Raw genomic sequence first — 20579 nt, forward strand, 5'->3', positions numbered from 1 at the left:
TCTGCTATATGAGAGAAGAGTGTCTGCTATATGAGAGAAGAGTGTCTGCTATATGAGAGAAGAGTGTCTGCTATATGAGAGAAGAGTGTCTGCTATATGAGAGAAGAGTGTCTGCTATATGAGAGAAGAGTGTCTGCTATATGAGAGAAGAGTGTCTGCTATATGAGTGAAGAGTGTCTGCTATATGAGAGAAGAGTGTCTGCTATATGAGAGAAGAGTGTCTGCTATATGAGAGAAGAGTGTCTGCTATATGAGAGAAGAGTGTCTGCTATATGAGAGAAGAGTGTCTGCTATATGAGAGAAGAGTGTCTGCTATATGAGAGAAGAGTGTCTGCTATATGAGAGAAGAGTGTCTGCTATATGACAAAAAATGTACAAAAATGTACAATCATAACCTCAACCATTAGTGAGGAAAACGCTACTGACCCAAGATCAACGTCAAGAGGCACCTTCAGCCTACACTGCCTTACTTAGTTAGTGCTTTTTAAAAGGGACCTGTGAGATGTAGCATCTATGTGCAGTCTGCAGGGACTGAATGGTCAGTGTGTGTACACGTGTGTACGTGGAGGGACAAGGGCCAGACAGTTTGACGGTATTGACGTAGGTACGGTTAGTTAGGTTAACAAAAATAAGCCCTCTGAAATCCCATGGAAGGAAATTACAGTTGGGTTTTAAAGAGGGGAGACTTAAATATGGGGTGCGTCCCAATTAATATCTCCTTTTCCTGAAGTGTCCACTTGTTCAATACTGCCCACAGATGTAAAAACATTTGATAATTGGTGGCATGTGCTCGTGGGAATTTCCAACATCTATTTTTTTTTACACCACCTTTCAAATCAGTGAAGGGAAGTAAACAAGTGCACATTTCAGGAGGAAGAAGAGAGAATTGGGACCAGTCCGGGGTCTAATAGGTGACAAATCCTGATTGGTTAGAAATTGTGCATGTTCACCAGGTGTGTGGTATGACTGGCAACAATGGGATGGGGGAGCGTGTGGAGTAACAGCAGCTGACTCACCTGGGTCGATCTGGGCATTGGCATTGGCTTGAAAGACCAGCAGCAGATAGAGCAGCATGGTGGGCCTTAAATGTCTGAGGACAGATATAGACAGAGGCTACATCTCTGAGAGAGAGAGAGAGAGAGAGAGAGAGAGAGAGAGAGAGAGAGAGAGGGGGGGGGGCAGATAGAGAGAGAGAGAGAGAGAGGGGCAGATAGAGAGAGAGAGAAGAGAGAGAGAGAGAGAGGGACACAGAGAGAGAGAGAGAGGGGGGGCAGATAGAGAGAGATAGAGAGAGAGGGGCAGATAGAGAGAGAGAGAGAGAGAGAGAGGGACAGAAAGAGAGAGAGAGAGAGAGAGGGAGAGAGAGGGACAGAAAGAGAGAGAGAGAGAGAGAGAGGGACAGAGAGAGACAGAGACAGATAGACAGAGACAGAGAGAGAGAGAGAGAGAGAGAGAGAGAGAGAGAGAGAGAGGGGGGGGCAGATAGAGAGAGATAGAGAGAGAGGGGCAGATAGAGAGAGAGAGAGAGAGAGACAGAAAGAGAGAGAGAGAGAGGGAGAGAGAGGGACAGAAAGAGAGAGAGAGAGAGAGGGACAGAGAGAGACAGAGACAGATAGACAGAGACAGAGAGAGAGAGAGAGAGAGAGAGAGAGAGAGAGAGAGAGGGGGGGGGGGCAGATAGAGAGAGATAGAGAGAGAGGGGCAGATAGAGAGAGAGAGAGAGAGAGAGAGAGAGAGAGAGAGAGAGAGAGAGAGAGAGAGTGTGTGTTTTAGTCAAATGACCCATCACAATTTCTGGAAGGTCGTTGGTTCATAGCTACCATATTATTACATATTACCATTGTGCCCTTGAACAGGGCACTTAACCCCTACATGACCCTGGGCTCCTCTTTGTATGTGTTTGCAGAACAAAATAGGAATTTCTGTCACAAGACAAATGAAGTCTGATTCTATTCTACTCAATTCTATTTCATATACAGTACCAGAAATACAAGTAACTATTATGCACTGATGATTGTAGTATTATGCACTGATGATTGTACACTGCTGTAAATGCCACCGTATCATTCTGTGGTAGGCCATGATTAATATTTTGTATCATCTAACAGTTTCTTTGAAGGACTGTGTGAATCGCCTCGGGCCTTGAGAATGAGACACTGAACGTACTGTCAACTGAGGATGTTCACCCATGAAGCTACTGTTAGGCAGAGTGCACCAACGACAACAACTAACCACAGACAACTCCTCGGGTGTATTCGTTAGTGTACAACGTAGCTAAACCTTTTATCACTGAACACGTTTTTTACCAACGAAAACAAGAGATTCGATTGGACAAATTCAGTTAGGTACCGCACTGTTTCACTGTTTTCTTACGTTTTGGTTCCTAAATGATTCAATAACCTCACTGTCCCACTGTATCAACCTCTGCTACTGAGCCTAGTCACTGTACTGTACCCACCTCCTCTACTGAGCCTAGTCACTGTACTGTATCAACCTCCTCTACTGATCCTAGTCACTGTACTGTATCAACCTCCTCTACTGAGCCTAGTCACTGTACTGTATCAACCTCCTCTACTGAGCCTAGTCACTGTACTGTATCCACCTCCTCTACTGAGCCTAGTCACTGTACTGTATCAACCTCCTCTACTGAGCCTAGTCACTGTACTGTATCCACCTCCTCTACTGAGCCTAGTCACTGTCCCACTGTATCAACCTCCTCTACTGAGCCTAGTCACTGTCCCACTGTATCAACCTCCTCTACTGAGCCTAGTCACTGTACTGTATCAACCTCCTCTACTGAGCCTAGTCACTGTACTGTATCAACCTCCTCTACTGTATCAACCTCCCCTACTGAGCCTAGTCACTGTACTGTATCAACCTCCTCTACTGAGCCTAGTCACTGTACTGTATCAACCTCCTCTACTGAGCCTAGTCACTGTACTGTCTCCACCTCCTCTACTGAGCCTAGTCACTGTACTGTCTCCACCTCCTCTACTGAGCCTAGTCACTGTACTGTATCAACCTCCTCTACTGAGCCTAGTCACTGTACTGTCTCCACCTCCTCTACTGAGCCTAGTCACTGTACTGTATCAACCTCCTCTACTGAGCCTAGTCACTGTACTGTATCAACCTCCTCTACTGAGCCTAGTCACTGTACTGTATCAACCTCCTCTACTGTATCAACCTCCTCTACTGAGCCTAGTCAATGTACTGTATCAACCTCCTCTACTGAGCCTAGTCACTGTACTGTATCCACCTCCTCTACTGAGCCTAGTCACTGTACTGTATCAACCTCCTCTACTGTATCAACCTCCTCTACTGAGCCTAGTCACTGTACTGTATCAACCTCCTCTACTGAGCCTAGTCACTGTCCCACTGTATCAACCTCCTTTACTGAGCCTAGTCACTGTCCCACTTTATCCACCTCCTCTACTGAGCCTAGTCACTGTACTGTATCAACCTCCTCTACTGTATCAACCTCCTCTACTGAGCCTAGTCACTGTACTGTATCAACCTCCTCTACTGAGCCTAGTCACTGTCCCACTGTATCAACCTCCTCTACTGAGCCTAGTCACTGTCCCACTGTATCCACCTCCTCTACTGAGCCTAGTCACTGTACTGTATCAACCTCCTCTACTGTATCAACCTCCTCTACTGAGCCTAGTCACTGTACTGTATCAACCTCCTCTACTGAGCCTAGTCACTGTCCCACTGTATCAACCTCCTCTACTGAGCCTAGTCACTGTACTGTATCCACCTCCTCTACTGAGCCTAGTCACTGTACTGTATCAACCTCCTCTACTGAGCCTAGTCACTGTACTGTATCAACCTCCTCTACTGAGCCTAGTCACTGTACTGTATCAACCTCCTCTACTGAGCCTAGTCACTGTACTGTATCAACCTCCTCTACTGAGCCTAGTCACTGTACTGTACCCACCTCCTCTACTGAGCCTAGTCACTGTACTGTATCCACCTCCTCTACTGAGCCTAGTCACTGTACTGTATCAACCTCCTCTACTGAGCCTAGTCACTGTACTGTATCAACCTCCTCTACTGAGCCTAGTCACTGTACTGTCTCCACCTCCTCTACTGAGCCTAGTCACTGTACTGTATCAACCTCCTCTACTGAGCCTAGTCACTGTACTGTATCAACCTCCTCTACTGAGCCTAGTCACTGTACTGTATCAACCTCCTCTACTGTATCAACCTCCTCTACTGAGCCTAGTCACTGTACTGTATCAACCTCCTCTACTGAGCCTAGTCACTGTACTGTATCCACCTCCTCTACTGAGCCTAGTCACTGTACTGTATCAACCTCCTCTACTGTATCAACCTCCTCTACTGAGCCTAGTCACTGTACTGTATCCACCTCCTCTACTGAGCCTAGTCACTGTACTGTATCAACCTCCTCTACTGTATCAACCTCCTCTACTGAGCCTAGTCACTGTACTGTATCCACCTCCTCTACTGAGCCTAGTCACTGTACTGTATCAACCTCCTCTACTGAGCCTAGTCACTGTACTGTATCAACCTCCTCTACTGAGCCTAGTCACTTCGCATTGACAAAGATAACGTACATCGTCAAGTTCCGAGAACGTTTTTGAAGTGTCGCTCAAACCCTACTTACTGTATACTGCACATCCTCATGTTTCTTCAGAAATGCAACATTGAAACATTCTCTCCCTCATATTCACCATCTCAGCCCCATACCAGTGTCTACATACTGTATGTGAAAACAGTGCATTTCTGTGCTCTGCATTTCTATGATCTGCATTACTAGGATCTGCATTTCTATGATCTGCATTTCTATGATCTGCATTTCTATGATCTGCAGAAAAAAAAGATGCACACAAAAAAAGGTGCATTTTAATGATGTCATCGAAAGTAAAAACAGGAAGAAAATAGGACCATGAGATCTGCAGTCACACAGGAAGCAGGGAAATGCCATCCCCCCCTGGCTGATGTAATCAGATTGCACTTTTTATAGGACCTTTCTTCTTCTTATCTTTTTAACTTCAGAAAATAGAAACGCGCCATTTTCACCTAGACATTGGTGTGGCGCTGAAGATGATGAATATGAGGTTGAAAAGTAGTATAAACTTCCCCGTTAAGTTTTCCTGCCCTGGCTCCTATCTATCGTCTACTAACCCTGTCTTCTCTAAATCTTTCCCAATGTGTTGACCCCTTCCCCCACACGTTTCTTCCTCTCTCTCTCTCTCTCTCTCTCTCTCTCTCTCTCTGTCTCTCTCTCTCTCTCTCTCTCTCTCTCTCTCTCTCTCTCTCTCTCTCTCTCTCTCTCTCTCTCTCTCTCTCTCTTTCTCTCTCTCTCTCTCTCTCTCTCTCTCTCTCTCTCTCTCTCTCTCGTTGTTTTCAAAGCTCTTGTTGCTTACTGTTCCCAGGAGTCTGGATCTCTGGATATAGGCCCAAGTAGAGCCTGGAGCCTTGCCAGAGTACTGTGCCTGGGAAACACCACAGTTTTCTGGGCTGAGCCACTGGCACAAGCCTTCTTTTATTGCCCACTTAGATTGAAAGAAAAATAATGGTTTCAGGGTAAAATCCCTCATGGAGTGAATAGTGTGATACATGCTCACAGTCAACAATGATCAAAAACTTGCAAACACTCAGCAATGGCAATCCCACATGTTGACTTGTTGACTAGATGCTTGTATTACTATCCCTGTGGGAACTGGAAATCCTCACAAGTCCCCACAAGGATAGTAAAACAAGGACAATTCTCTATAACGGGGAAATGTCCCACATCCCCACGAGGACAAAGGCTATTCTAAATTTAGGGTTAGGGTTACAATTAGGATTACAATTTGGGTTAGGGGTTAAGGTTAGGGTTAGGGGTTAAGTTTAGGGTTAGGGGTTAAGGTTAGGGTTAGGGGTTAAGGTTTGGGTTAGGGGTTAAGGTTTGGGTTAGGGGTTAAGGTTTGGGTTAGGGGTTAAGGTTAGGGTTAGGGGTTAAGGTTAGGGTTAGGGGTTAAGGTTAGGGTTAGGAGTTAAGGTTAGGGGTTAAGGTTAGGGTTAGGGGTTAAGGTTAGGGTTAGGGTTGGTTTTAAGGTTAGGGTTAGGGGTTAAGGTTAGGGTTTGGGTTAGGGGTTAAGGTTAGGGTTAGGGGTTAGGGTTAGGGGTTAAGTTTAGGGTTAGGGGTTAGGGTTAGGGGTTAAGGTTAGGGTTTGGGTTAGGGGTTAAGGTTAGGATTAGGGGTTAAGGTTAGGGTTAGGGGTTAGGGTTTGGGGTTAGGGTTTGGGTTAGGGGTTAAGTTTAGGATTAGGGGTTAAGGTTAGGGGTTACGGTTAGGGTTTGGGTTAGGGGTTAAGGTTAGGATTAGGGGTTAGGGAAAATGGGATTTGAAATGGAAATCCATTTTAGGTCCCTGCAAGGATAATAAAATGTATGGTGCGTGTGTGTGTGTGATCCATCCATGTTGTTATTTGGGGTTGACAAGTTTACAAACCCTGGACATAAACCCCAGGCCCACGCAGAGTTCTTACGCAATGCTCCAAAATGAATTCAGACCCCTCCCACCCCCCTCATGTCTTTAAATGAATTCAGACCCCTCCCACCCCCTTCATGTCTTTAAATGAATTCAGACCCCTCCCACCCCCTTCATGTCTTTAAATGAATTCAGACCCCTCCCACCCCCTTCATGTCTTTAAATGAATTCAGACCCCTCCCACCCCCTTCATGTCTTTAAATGAATTCAGACCCCTCCCACCCCCTTCATGTCTTTAAATGAATTCAGACCCCTCCCACCCCCTTCATGTCTTTAAATGAATTCAGACCCCTCCCACCCCCTTCATGTCTTTAAATTAATTCAGACCCCTCCCACCCCCTTCATGTCTTTAAATTAATTCAGACCCCTCCCACCCCCTTCATGTCTTTGCAGCACATAGCAACTTCTGCTTTTTTCACTTTGTTCGGGATCCTTGCATCCTGCCATGTCACCATGCTTTGAAAGTGTAAAGATGGTCTCTCTCTCTCGCTCTGTCTCGCTCTCTTTCAACATTACGCTGGGAAAACCTCAGCTGCACTGAGGGCAGTCTAACTCATATTGTTGAGAAAGACTAGCAGAGAGAGAGAGAGAGAAAGAAAGAGAGAGAGAGAGACAGAGAGCGAGAGATAAAGAGAGAGTGAAAGAGAGAGAGAGTGAGAGACAGAGAGAGAGAGAGAGGGGGGGGGTGGAACAGATAAACAGATGAACAGTGAGGGGAGGGATGGAAAGTCAGGAAATGTATGGAAAGAAAGAGAGAGAGATAGAGAGAAAAGGAGGAGGGGGATTGGGTGAGGCAGATAGTTACAGCTGGTTTATCTAATCCTTGAATCAAGCTGAGGCCTGTTCAACAAAGAGATTCCTCTGTCCTTGCTCATCTTTCTAAGGGTCTCACGTGACCAGGCCCGGAGCCGAGCTGAGCAGCAGGGTTACAGACCCTGGACCTTGCTGCAGAGCACCAGAGAGAGAGAGAGTGAGAGAGTGTGAGCAGGTTTCACAGCCAGACAGCAACCCCTCCCTTTCCAAGCCTCCCATCTCATCTTCCCTAACCCTACATCAGCACAGCAAACAGTCATAAACCCCCCCCCAAATTCCAAACATACGACGCAATCCAGAGATCACATTCTCCCATACAGGACCGAGCATGTCCTCTTTTTTTCCCAGAGGTGAATGAAACTGGAGTTGACTGAGAACAAAGCACAGAACAGAACAGTGTCTACTCCAGAGTCATATGTCTGAAGAGTTGGCTCAGTGACGTTTCTGCATTATGATGCATTCACATGACACGTCAACATTCTACGGCAGCCATGTTAGAACCCCATTGACGTGACGTGGGAAATATTTAAACAATGCTATGTAACACCGACTGTCTAATATTAGAACACTTTTCCAAATGTTGGCCCAACATTAATTAGTGCTTATATTTGTCCTGATACACACTTGTAGATGTTTGTTGTATGAGTGTGTAATGGCAATGTGTGTCTTCCATATCTAAACTCCCCCTGAGATACCCGCAGGGACTGGGGTCACAACCAGGGTCACCATATCCAAACTCCCCCTGAGATACCCGCAGGGACTGGGGTCACAGCCAGGGTCACCATATCCAAACTCCCCCTGAGATACCCGCAGGGACTGGGGTCACAACCAGGGTCACCATATCCAAACTCCCCCTGAGATACCCGCAGGGACTGGGGTCACAACCAGGGTCACCATATCCAAACTCCCCCTGAGATACCCGCAGGGACTGGGGTCACAGCCAAGGTCACCATATCCAAACTCCCCCTGAGATACCCGCAGGGACTGGGGTCACAGCCAGGGTCACCATATCCAAACTCCCCCTAAGATACCCGCAGGGACTGGAGTCACAGCCAGGGTCACCATATCCAAACTCCCCCTGAGATACCCGCAGGGACTGGGGTCACAGCCAGGGTCACCATATCCAAACTCCCCCTGAGATACCCGCAGGGACTGGGGTCACAGCCAAGGTCACCATATCCAAACTCCCCCTGAGATACCCGCAGGGACTGGGGTCACAGCCAGGGTCACCATATCCAAACTCCCCCTGAGATACCCGCAGGCACTGGGGTCACAGCCAGGGTCACCATATCCAAACTCCCCCTGAGATACCCGCAGGGACTGGGGTCACAGCCAGGGTCACCATATCCAAACTCCCCCTGAGATACCCGCAGGGACTGGGGTCACAGCCAGGGTCGCCATATCCAAACTCCCCCTGACATACCCGCAGGGACTGGGGTCACAACCAGGGTCACCATATCCAAACTCCCCCTGAGATACCCGCAGGGACTGGGGTCACAGCCAGGGTCACCATATCCAAACTCCCCCTGAGATACCCGCAGGGACTGGGGTCACAGCCAGGGTCACCATATCCAAACTCCCCCTGAGATACCCGCAGGGACTGGGGTCACAACCAGGGTCACCATATCCAAACTCCCCCTGAGATACCCGCAGGGACTGGGGTCACAACCAGGGTCACCATATCCAAACTCCCCCTGAGATACCCGCAGGGACTGGGGTCACAATCAGGGTCACCATATCCAAACACCCCCTGAGATACCCGCAGGGACTGGGGTCACAATCAGGGTCACCATATCCAAACTCCCCCTGAGATACCCGCAGGGACTGGGGTCACAACCAGGGTCACCATATCCAAACTCCCCCTGAGATACCCGCAGGGACTGGGGTCACAACCAGGGTCACCATATCCAAACTCCCCCTGAGATACCCGCAGGGACTGGGGTCACAATCAGGGTCACCATATCCAAACACCCCCTGAGATACCCGCAGGGACTGGGGTCACAATCAGGGTCACCATATCCAAACTCCCCCTGAGATACCCGCAGGGACTGGGGTCACAGCCCCTGGAGCAATTGGGGTTAAGTGCCTTGCTCAAGGGCACAGCAACAGATTTTTCACTTTGTTGGCTCTGGGATTCAAATTATGCTACACCACGATGATAAACAGTGTACAAGGGCTATGTGCTCTGGGGAGGGCAGGCTAGAAACCAACACCCCCATGATAAACAGCGTACAACAGTTATGTGCTCTGTGGAGGGCAGGATAGAAACCAACAGGCTAGAAACCAACACCCCCATGATAAACAGTGAACAAAGGCTATGTGCTCTGGGGAGGGCAGGCTAGAAACCAACACCCCCATGATAAACAGTGAACAAAGGCTATGTGCTCTGGGGAGGGCAGGCTAGAAACCAACACCCCCATGACAAACAGCGTACAACGGCTATGTGCTCTGTGGGGGGTAGGATAGAAACCAACACCCCCATGATAAACAGTGTACAAGGGCTATGTGTTCTGGGGAGGGCAGGCTAGAAACCAAAACCACAACCTGCACATGCATACACATGTTGACGCACACGCACATATAGACACGGACCAACATCATGCACACACACAGACACACACACACACACATCATGTTTACATTAATGTTCAGGACTTTTTCAGGAGTGAAAATTGATTCTCATTCAAAATTCTATTTTCCTGAACCCCTAACCCTTGTCTTTACCCTTAACCATCAACCTTTACCCTAACCTTAACCCCTAACCCTAACCTTAACCCATAACCCTTACCTTTACCCTTACCCTAACCTTAACACCTAACCCTTACTTTTACCCTAACCCCTAACCCTTAACCTAACCCTTAACCTTTACCCTAACCTTAACCCCTAGCCCTTACTTTTACCCTAACCCCTAATATAACCCTTAACCTTTACTCTAACCTTAACCCCTAACCCTTACCTTTACCCTAACCCCTAACCCTTAACCTTTACCCTAACCCCTAACCTAACCCTTACCCTAACCTTAACCCTAACCCTTACCCTAACCCTTAACCTTTACCCTAACCCTAACTCCTAATCCTACCCCAAAGCCTAAACCTTAAATTGCATTTGAACTTTTTATCACATGCAAAATGTCCTGACTTTTCAGATTTAGTTTTATTTTCCTATCTTGTCAGGGCATTCTGGTCACATGTCAGGACATTCTGGTCACATGTCAGAACATTCTGGTCACATGTCAGGGCATTCTGGTCACATGTCAGAACATTCTGGTCACATGTCAGGACATTCTGGTCACTTGTCAGGACATTCTGGTCACATGTCAGGGCATTCTGGTCACATGTCAGGACATTTTGGTCACATGTCAGGACATTCTGATCACTTGTCAGGACATTCTGGTCACATGTCAGGACATTCTGGTCACTTGTCAGGACATTCTGGTCACATGTCAGGACATTCTGGTCACATGTCAGGACATTCTGGTCACATGTCAGGACATTCTGGTCACATGCCAGGACATTCTGGTCACATGTCAGGACATTCTGGTCACAAGTCAGGACATTCTGGTCACATGTCAGGACATTCTGGTCACATGTCAGGACATTCTGGTCACATGTCAGGACATTCTGGTCACATGTCAGGACATTCTGGTCACATGTCAGGACATTCTGGTCACATGTCAGGACATTCTGGTCACATGTCAGGACATTCTGGTCACATGTCAGGACATTCTGGTCACTTGTCAGGACATTCTGGTCACATGTCAGGACATTCTGGTCACATGTCAGGACATTCTGGTCACATGTCAGGACATTCTGGTCACATGTCAGGACATTCTGGTCACATGTCAGGACATTCTGGTCACATGTCAGGACATTCTGGTCACATGTCAGGACATTCTGGTCACATGCCAGGACATTCTGGTCACATGTCAGGACATTCTGGTCACATGTCAGGACATTCTGGTCACATGTCAGGACATTCTGGTCACATGTCAGGACATTCTGGTCACTTGTCAGGACATTTAAAACAAAATACATAAAACAAGTAGGTCAAAAACAAAATACATGATGTGACTTTACTTTTATGTATTTAGTAGATAATAAATCTGAAATGAAACACCATCACATTGACACAGAGTTACCATGAAACACCATCACACTGACACAGAGTTACCATGAAACACCATCACATTGACAGCTATTTGAGCTTTGCGGATTGTGGTTGTTGTGGACAGCTGTTCACAAATCTAAATTTGTATTTGAACCTAATAACGGTTGAATTTAAGGAGTTTAAGCTGCCTATCAATCATTGTTTAAAAACCAGTAGACAACCAGTGAAAAATGTGCTCTTGCAACAGCTGCACAGTGTGGATCCCAGCCTATGGAACAACAGCTGCACAGTGTGGATCCCAGCCTATGGAACAACAGCTGCACAGTGCGGATCCCAGCCTATGGAACAACAGCTGCACAGTGTGGATCCCAGCCTATGGAACAACAGCTGCACAGTGTGGATCCCAGCCTATGGAACAACAGCTGCACAGTGCGGATCCCAGCCTATGGAACAACAGCTGCACAGTGCGGATCCCAGCCTATGGAACAACAGCTGCACAGTGCGGATCCCAGCCTATGGAACAACAGCTGCACAGTGTGGATCCCAGCCTATGGAACAACAGCTGCACAGTGCGGATCCCAGCCTATGGAACAACAGCTGCACAGTGCGGATCCCAGCCTATGGAACAACAGCTGCACAGTGTGGATCCCAGCCTATGGAACAACAGCTGCAGAGCGCGGATCCCAGCCTATGGAACAACAGCTGCACAGTGCGGATCCCAGCCTATGGAACAACAGCTGCACAGTGCGGATCCCAGCCTATGGAACAACAGCTGCAGAGCGCGGATCCCAGCCTATGGAACAACAGCTGCAGAGCGCGGATCCCAGCCTATGGAACAACAGCTGCAGAGCGCGGATCCCAGCCTATGGAACAACAGCTGCACAGTGCGGATCCCAGCCTATGGAACAACAGCTGCACAGTGTGGATCCCAGCCTATGGAACAACAGCTGCACAGTGCGGATCCCAGCCTATGGAACAACAGCTGCACAGTGTGGATCCCAGCCTATGGAACAACAGCTGCACAGTGCAGATCCCAGCCTATGGAACAACAGCTGCACAGTGCGGATCCCAGCCTATGGAACAACAGCTGCACAGTGCGGATCCCAGCCTATGGAACAACAGCTGCACAGTGTGGATCCCAGCCTATTGTAACGGCAGATTTCCTCCTCTTCGTCCGAAGAGGAGTAAGGATCGGACCAAGATGCGGCATGGTAAGTGGTCATGACGATTTTAATAAGAAAAGCACTGAACACTATGAAATACAAAAACAATAAACGAATATGTGAACTAACCAAACCGAAACAGTACCGTGTGGCGACACACACACACACACACAAACAAACAGTGAAACCCAGGCTACCTAAATATGGTTCTCAGTCAGGGACAAGATAAACAGCAGCCTCTGATTGAGAACCATACCAGGAAAACATAGAAATAGAAAAAACATAAAAACACAAACACAGACTGCCGACCCCAACTCAAGCCCTGACCATACTAAATAAGGACAAAACAAAGGAAATAAAGGTCAGAACGTGACACCTATGGAATAAAAGTGGTAATTTTATTGCTCAATCTAATTCATCCTGATTTTAAAAAAAATCCATAGGCCTAATAGACACATAGGGCTCAAACTTCTGATAGACTTCATGGGACAATTTGTTGATGCTACATCCATTTTTGGACTTATTCATGATATTCATGAAGTTTACATACACTTAGGTTGGAGTCATTGAAACTAGTTTTTCAACCACTCCACAAATTTCTTGTTAATAAACTATAGTTTTGGCAAGTCGGTTAGGACATCTACTTTGTGCATGACACAGGTAATTTTTCCAACAATTGTTTACAGACATATTATTTAACTTATAATTCACTGTATCACAATCCCAGTGGGTCAGAAGTTTACATACACTAAGTTGACTGTCCCTTTAAACAGCTTGGAAAATTCCAGAAAATTATGTCATGACTTTAGAAGCTGCTGATAGGCTAATTGACATAATTTGAGTCAATTGGAGGTGTAGCTGTGGATGTATTTCAAGGCCTACCATCAATCTCAGTGCCTCTTTGCTTAATATCACGGGAAAGTCAAATGAAATCAGCCAAGACCTCTGAAAAAAAATGGTGGACCTCCACAAGTCTGGTTCATCCTTGGGAGCAATTTCCAAAGGCCTGACGGTACCACGTTCATCTGTACAAACAACAGTACGCAACTATAAACACCATGGGACCACGCAGCCGTCATACCGCTCAGGAAGGAGACGCCTTCTGTCTCCTAGAGATGAACGTACTTTGGTGCGAAAACTGCAAATCAATCCCAGAACAACAGCAATGGACCTTGTGAAGATGCTGGAGGAAACAGGTACAAAAGTATCTATATCCACAGTGAAATGAGTCCTATATCGACATAACCTGAAAGGCTGCTCAGCAAGGAAGAAGCCACTGCTCCAAAACCCCCATAAAAAAGCCAGACTACGGTTTGCAACTGCACATGGGGACAAAGATAGTACTGTTTGGAAAAAAAAAATACAACTGTTTGGCGATAATGACCATTGTTATGTTTGTAGGAAAAAGGGGGAGGCTTGCAAGCCGAAGACCACCATCCCAACCATGAAGAACGGGGGTGGCAGCATCATGTTGTGGGGGTGCTTTGTTGCGGGAAGGACTGGTGCACTTCACAAAATAGATGGCATTATGAGGTAGGAAAATTATGTGGATGGAAAATGATGTGGATATATTGAAGCAACATCTCAAGACATCAGTCAGTTAAAGCTTGGTCGCAAATGGGTCTTCCAAATGGAAAATGACCCCAAGCATACTTCCAAAGTTGTGTCAAAATGGCTTAAGGACAACAAGGTCAAGGTATTGGAGTGGCCATCACAAAGCCCTGACCTCAATCCTATAGAAAATCTGTGGGCAGAACTGAAAAAGACTGTGAGCAAGGAGGCCTACAAACCTGACTCAGTTACACCAGATCTGTCAAGAGGAATGGGCCAAAATTCAACCAACTTATGTGGGAAGCTTGTGGAAGGCTACCCGAAACGTTTAACCCAAGTTAAACAATTTAAAGGCAATGCTACCAAATACTAATTGAGTATATGTGAACTTCTGACCCACTGGGAATGTGATGAAAGAAATAAAATCATTCTCTGTACTATTATTCAGACATTTCACATTCTTAAAATAAAGTGGTGATCCTAACTGACCTAAGACAGGGAGGTTTTACTAGGATTAAATGTCAGGAATAGTGAAAAACTGAGTTTTAATATATTTGGCTACAATGTATGTAAACTTCCAACTTCAACTGTAAATACAGTAATCGGAATGGCCGATTAATTAGGGCCGATTTCAAGTTTTCATAAAAATCGGAAATCTGTATTTTTGGACACTGATTTCGCCGATTTTTTAAAATATTTTTTTACACCTTTATTAATCTTTATTTAACTAGGCAAGTCAGTTAAGAACACATTCTTATTTTCAATGACGGCCTAGGAACGGTGGGTTAACTGCCTTGTTCAGGGGCAGAATGACAGATTTTTACCTTGTCAGCTCGGAGGATTCAATCTTGCAACCGTACAGTTAACTAGTCCAACGCTCTAACCACCTGATTACATTGCACTCCACGAGGAGACTGCCTGTTACGCGAATGCAGTAAGCCAAGGTAAGTTGCTAGCTAGCATTAAACTTATCTTACAAAAAAACAATCAATCAATCAATCAATCATAATTACCAGTTAACTACACATGGTTGATGATATTACTAGTTTATCTAGCGTGTCCTGCGTTGCATATAATCGATGCGGTGCGTATCGTTGCTCCAATGTGTATCTAACCATGAACATCAATGCCTTTCAATCAATACACAGAAGTATATATTTTTAAACCTGCATATTTAGGTAAAATAAATCCAGGTTAGCAGGCAATATTAACCAGGTGAATATTGGCACAGAGTTCTGACCGCTGTGCCAATATCAGACTGCTGTGTGCCAATATCAGACCGCTGTGCCAATATCAGACCGCTGTGCCAATATCAGACCACTGTGCCAATATCAGACCACTGTGCCAATATCAGACCACTGTGTGCCAATATCAGACCTGCAGCATGCCAATATCAGACCGCTGTGTGCCAATATCAGACCACTGTGCCAATATCAGACCACTGTGCCAATATCAGACCACTGTGCCAATATCAGACCACTGTGCCAATATCTGACCACTGTGCCAATATCAGACCTGCTGCGTGCCAATATCAGACCTGCTGCATGCCAATATCAGACCGCTGTGTGCCAATATCAGACCACTGTGCCAATATCAGACCACGGCGTGCCAATATCAGACTGCTGTGTGCCAATATCAGACCACTGTGCCAATATCAGACCAGATAGGTTTTGCAACATCACATAAAGCCGGAAATGTAATACACCAATAGTAGCGTCTCGTCATATTTAGTCATTTAAATATGTATCGCTTTAAAACCGTCATCACGTGCGCATCCTTTGGCTTTGTTTACCAACTGTAAGCTAGCTACTAGCTCAAACAGAACGCACGACCAAAGATTACACCTTCCTTTGGCTTTGTTTCCCAACTGTAAGCTAGCTACTAGCTCAAACAGAACGTACGACCAAAGATTACACCTTCCTTTGGCTTTGTTTACCAACTGTAAACTAGCTACTAGCTCTAACAGAACGTACAACCAAAGATTACACCTTCCTTTGGCTTTGTTTACCAACTGTAAGCTAGCTACTAGCTCAAACAGAACGTACGACCAAAGATTACACCTTCCTTTGGCTTTGTTAACCAACTGTAAGCTAGCTACTAGCTCAAGCAGAACGTACGACCAAAGATTACACCTTCCTTTGGCTTTGTTTACCAACTGTAAGCTAGCTACTAGCTCAAACAGAACGTACGACCAAAGATTACACCTTCCTTTGGCTTTGTTTACCAACTGTAAGCTAGCTACTAGCTCAAACAGAACGTACGACCAAAGATTACACCTTCCTTTGGCTTTGTTTACCAACTGTAAGCTAGCTACTAGCTCAAGCAGAACGTACGACCAAAGATTCTGGTAACCGTTCATCTGTGGTGAGACTGTTCGCTAGAAAGCTACTTACCAGCATGTGTTGTGAATGGATGCCGTGGGGTACATTTAACATTCAACTTTTTTTTTTCAGAAGAATGAAGACATCGGACAGCAGTGGCGGCTTTTCATTTTATCTGGACAGACTGCAAAATTACAATCATGTCACACGGCGTGTGCCTTGCCCATTTCGAACTAATCTACTTCATCAATTGGGGAGAACATTCAATGGGTCTTGCCGGGTAGCTAATCCTGAAGGCGGATGCTGTACCATCATTGACAGTGGAGCTTGCAAGCGCTGACCATAATGGAAGTATCAGAGTTTGATGAGTCTGACACAGTAGTCAACACTTTGGGGGTTTCAGGGGGCTAACGTTAAATAATGCAACTGTGGCTGCTTTGACCTGCAAAAGGTATATTGTAGCATATACTGTTCAAAACCACACCTGAGAGTCTATATGATTTTAGTTCTTCCATCCTGAGTGGCACAGCGGTCTAAGGCACTGCATCTCAGTGCTAGAGGCGACACTACAGACCCTGGTGTGATCCCGGTCTGAATCACAACCGGCTGTGATCGGGAGTACCATAGGGCGGCGCACAATTGGCCCAGCATCGTCCGGGTTAGGGGAGGGTTTGGCTGGGCTACGCCGTCATTGTAAAATAAGAATTTGTTCTTAACTGACTTGCCTAGTTAAATAACGGTTAAACAATTATACATTTAAAAAAATCCCTAAGACCCTGACATTAAGTCTGAGATGCTGCATCTACTTCCAGGCAACCGCCACAGCAGGAATGCTGTGATACAAAATAAGCGTTCTGGTCTCCGGTGCGTCTCATCGGGCCGAGGTACTAGGCAAGGCTGGTTCTCAAGGCAACGCAGACAGGCTCCTGGATCTCCTCTTTAACGAGTTGCCCAGGGCCATGATCCAGCACTGTATGTGGGGAAGCTGTCCATCCCAGGTCCCCTGTCTGCCCAGTGAGAGAAACCTGAGCTGTCCATCCCAGGACCCCTGTCTTCCCAGTGAGAGAGACCTGAGCTGTCCATCCCAGGACCCCTGTCTGCCCAGTGTGAGAGGCCTGAGCTGTCCATCCCATGACCCCTGTCTGCCCAGTGTGAGAGGCCTGAGCTGTCCATCCCAAGACCCCTGTCTGCCCAGTGTGAGAGGCCTGAGCTGTCCATCCCAGGACCCCTGTCTGCCCAGTGTGAGAGGCCTGTGCTGTCCATCCCAGGACCCCTGTCTGCCCAGTGTGAGAGGCCTGTGCTGTCCATCCCAGGACCCCTGTCTGCCCAGTGTGAGAGGCCTGAGCTGTCCATCCCAGGACCCCTGTCTGCCCAGTGTGAGAGGCCTGAGCTGTCCATCCCAGGACCCCTGTCTGCCCAGTGTGAGAGACCTGAGCTGTCCATCCCAGGACCCCTGTCTGCCCAGTGAGAGAGACCTGAGCTGTCCATCCCAGGACCCCTGTCTGCCCAGTGTGAGAGACCTGAGCTGTCTATCCCAGGACCCCTGTCTGCCCAGTTTGAGAGGCCTGACAAGGAGGAGGCCATAGCTGGATTTGTCTTGGGGGTGACTGTCGCCAAGTGGCTGTCTGAAGACCCCGCTTGATTGAAGTGGGGTACATGGGACCCTTTCCATCAACAGAGCCTCTTCAACCTCAGGAGGCTAAAGACATTTGGCTTGTTACTTAAAACCCTCACAAACTTTTACAGATGCACAATTGAAAGCATCCTGTTGGGCTGTATCACCACCTGGTACAGCAACTGCAGTCTGCCAAATGCATCACCGGGGGCAAACTACCTGCCCTCCAGGACACCTACAGCACCCGATGACATAGGAAGGCCAAAAATCATCAAGGACATCAACCACTCGAGCCACTGCCTGTCCATCCCACTATCATCCAGAAGGCGAGGTCAGTACAGGTACATCAAAGATGGGACCGAGAGACTGAAAAACAGCTTCTATCTCAAGCCATCATATACATATTACTGCACTGTCGGAGCTAGAGGTACAAGCATTACCCTACACCCGCAATAACATCTGCTAATCACGTGTATGTGACCAATAAAAATATGATTTGTTTTGATCTGTCTCTGTAGTTGAAGTGCATTTCCTAAAGCATAAACTTGTACGTGAAATGACATCATATTGTTACTTTGTGAAACATTTTTCAAGCATTCAGACATGAGAGAAGTGTTACAAATTGTACAAGTCAATGAATCCTGCACACTGTAGGGTGGCCGGGTGGCATTACGAGGATAAATCAGTCTGATTAATTTCATGTTTAAGATTCTAATCCAGTATCCAATAGGATTCCTACAAAGTCTCCAGTAGATCATAACAACCCTGAGTAAAGAGCCTGCAAAAAAAACCACTTGATTCAACACAGAATACATCAGAAAAACCAGACGGAGAGGGTGGTGCTAGTTAAACCCTATTTCCCACAACGCCAGGAGGAAACAAACTCGCTCACCAAAGTTGGACAGGAAATAAATGAATAGTTCTCCTAGGGTCATAGTGTGCAATGCACAGTCACTGGTCTGTCAATCCTGCTGTCAGAGAGAGGTGAAATTGCTGCTGTGTAAGAGACATGGTTTGATCCAGATGTACAAACCTGAACTCTGAGAAATGAATGGTTTCAACACCTAAACCAAGACACGGTCAAAGGGTAAGGGGTGTGACACTTTATAAAAGAGAGGATATGTCTGCACACAACCTCCCATTCATAGAGGTACCAGCTGAAATACACACAACCTCCCATTCATAGAGGTACCAGCTGAAATACACACAACCTCCCATTCATAGAGGCACCAGCTGAAATACACACAACCTCCCATTCATAGAGGTACCAGCTGAAATACACACAACCTCCCATTCATAGAGGTACCAGCTGAAATACACACAACCTCCCATTCATAGAGGTACCAGCTGAAATACACACAACCTCCCATTCATAGAGGTACCAGCTGAAATACACACAACCTCCCATTCATAGAGGTACCAGCTGAAATACACACAACCTCCCATTCATAGAGGTACCAGCTGAAATACACACAACCTCCCATTCATAGAGGTACCAGCAGAAATACACACAACCTCCCATTCATAGAAGTACCAGCTGAAATACACACAACCTCCCATTCATAGAGGTACCAGCTGAAATACACACAACCTCCCATTCATAGAGGTACCAGCTGAAATACACACAACCTCCCATTCATAGAGGTACCAGCTGAAATACACACAACCTCCCATTCATAGAGGTACCAGCTGAAATACACACAACCTCCCATTCATAGAGGTACCAGCTGAAATACACACAACCTCCCATTTATAGAGGTACCACCTGAATTGCAGTGTTTGGCTTACATCTAAACGATTGCTTACATCTAAACGATTACCAAGACCAAGTTGGATCGATTATATCAATTATTCCCTCCCTCAATCCAATTCGGAATATCAACATATCCAACATCCAATGGACAGCCTTGATACTATCAGAGCAAAATAGGTTAATGCTAGGATTATTATCATGGGTGATTTAAACAATGTTCATGTGTCTGGACTTAATGGGAATGGATGGAATACAACCCCTTGTTAACATTCCAACAAGACAGAATGCCATCCTTGACTTTTATAATACCCCCTAACAACAATGAGTATGTTTACATGCACACAAATTATTCAATATTAAACTGAATAAGGCCGATTATGCATTAGTCACATAAACACATTAGTCTGCTTATCTTAACCGGTGTACGGTGAAAATCAAAGTAAGCATATGTGCCGATTAAAATGCAATGGTATTCTGAGCAATCTTTCTAATTAGGACATGTAAATATCTTAATCGGCATCCCAGCGGTGTGTTTCGTCTGCGCTTGTGCCAGCACCTGTAGTGCAAGTCTCCCTCTTGGCATTGAGAGAAATCCAAGAGCGTGCAAAGCTGTCATAAAGGCAAAGGGTGGCTACTTTGAAGAATCTAAAATCTAAAATATATTTAGATTTGTTTAACACTTTTTTGGTTACTACATGATTCCATATGTGTTATTTAATAGTTTTGATGTCTTCACTATTATTCTATGAATGTAGAA

General features: G+C 46.2%; 1 protein-coding gene and 1 pseudogene across 2 annotated transcripts in view; one reads left to right on the top strand and one right to left on the bottom strand.

The window, feature by feature from the left end:
* The window catches only part of ddr2l (discoidin domain receptor family, member 2, like), a 58881-nt gene that overhangs the window by 34748 nt on the left and 3554 nt on the right, over positions 1-20579 (bottom strand). For both annotated transcript variants that reach the window (XM_036979333.2, XM_036979334.2), the window contains exon 2: positions 1017-1121. In XM_036979333.2, coding sequence (XP_036835228.2) covers positions 1017-1074 — 58 coding nt within the window. In that variant the 5' untranslated portion in view covers positions 1075-1121. The remainder of the gene's footprint in view (positions 1-1016; positions 1122-20579) is intronic.
* Positions 12621-18096, top strand: LOC149982764 (uncharacterized; annotated as a pseudogene).

Source organism: Oncorhynchus mykiss, chromosome 6 (genome assembly GCF_057628025.1).
Source record: "Oncorhynchus mykiss isolate SJ-2025 chromosome 6, ASM5762802v1, whole genome shotgun sequence".
Classification (NCBI taxonomy): domain Eukaryota; kingdom Metazoa; phylum Chordata; class Actinopteri; order Salmoniformes; family Salmonidae; genus Oncorhynchus; species Oncorhynchus mykiss.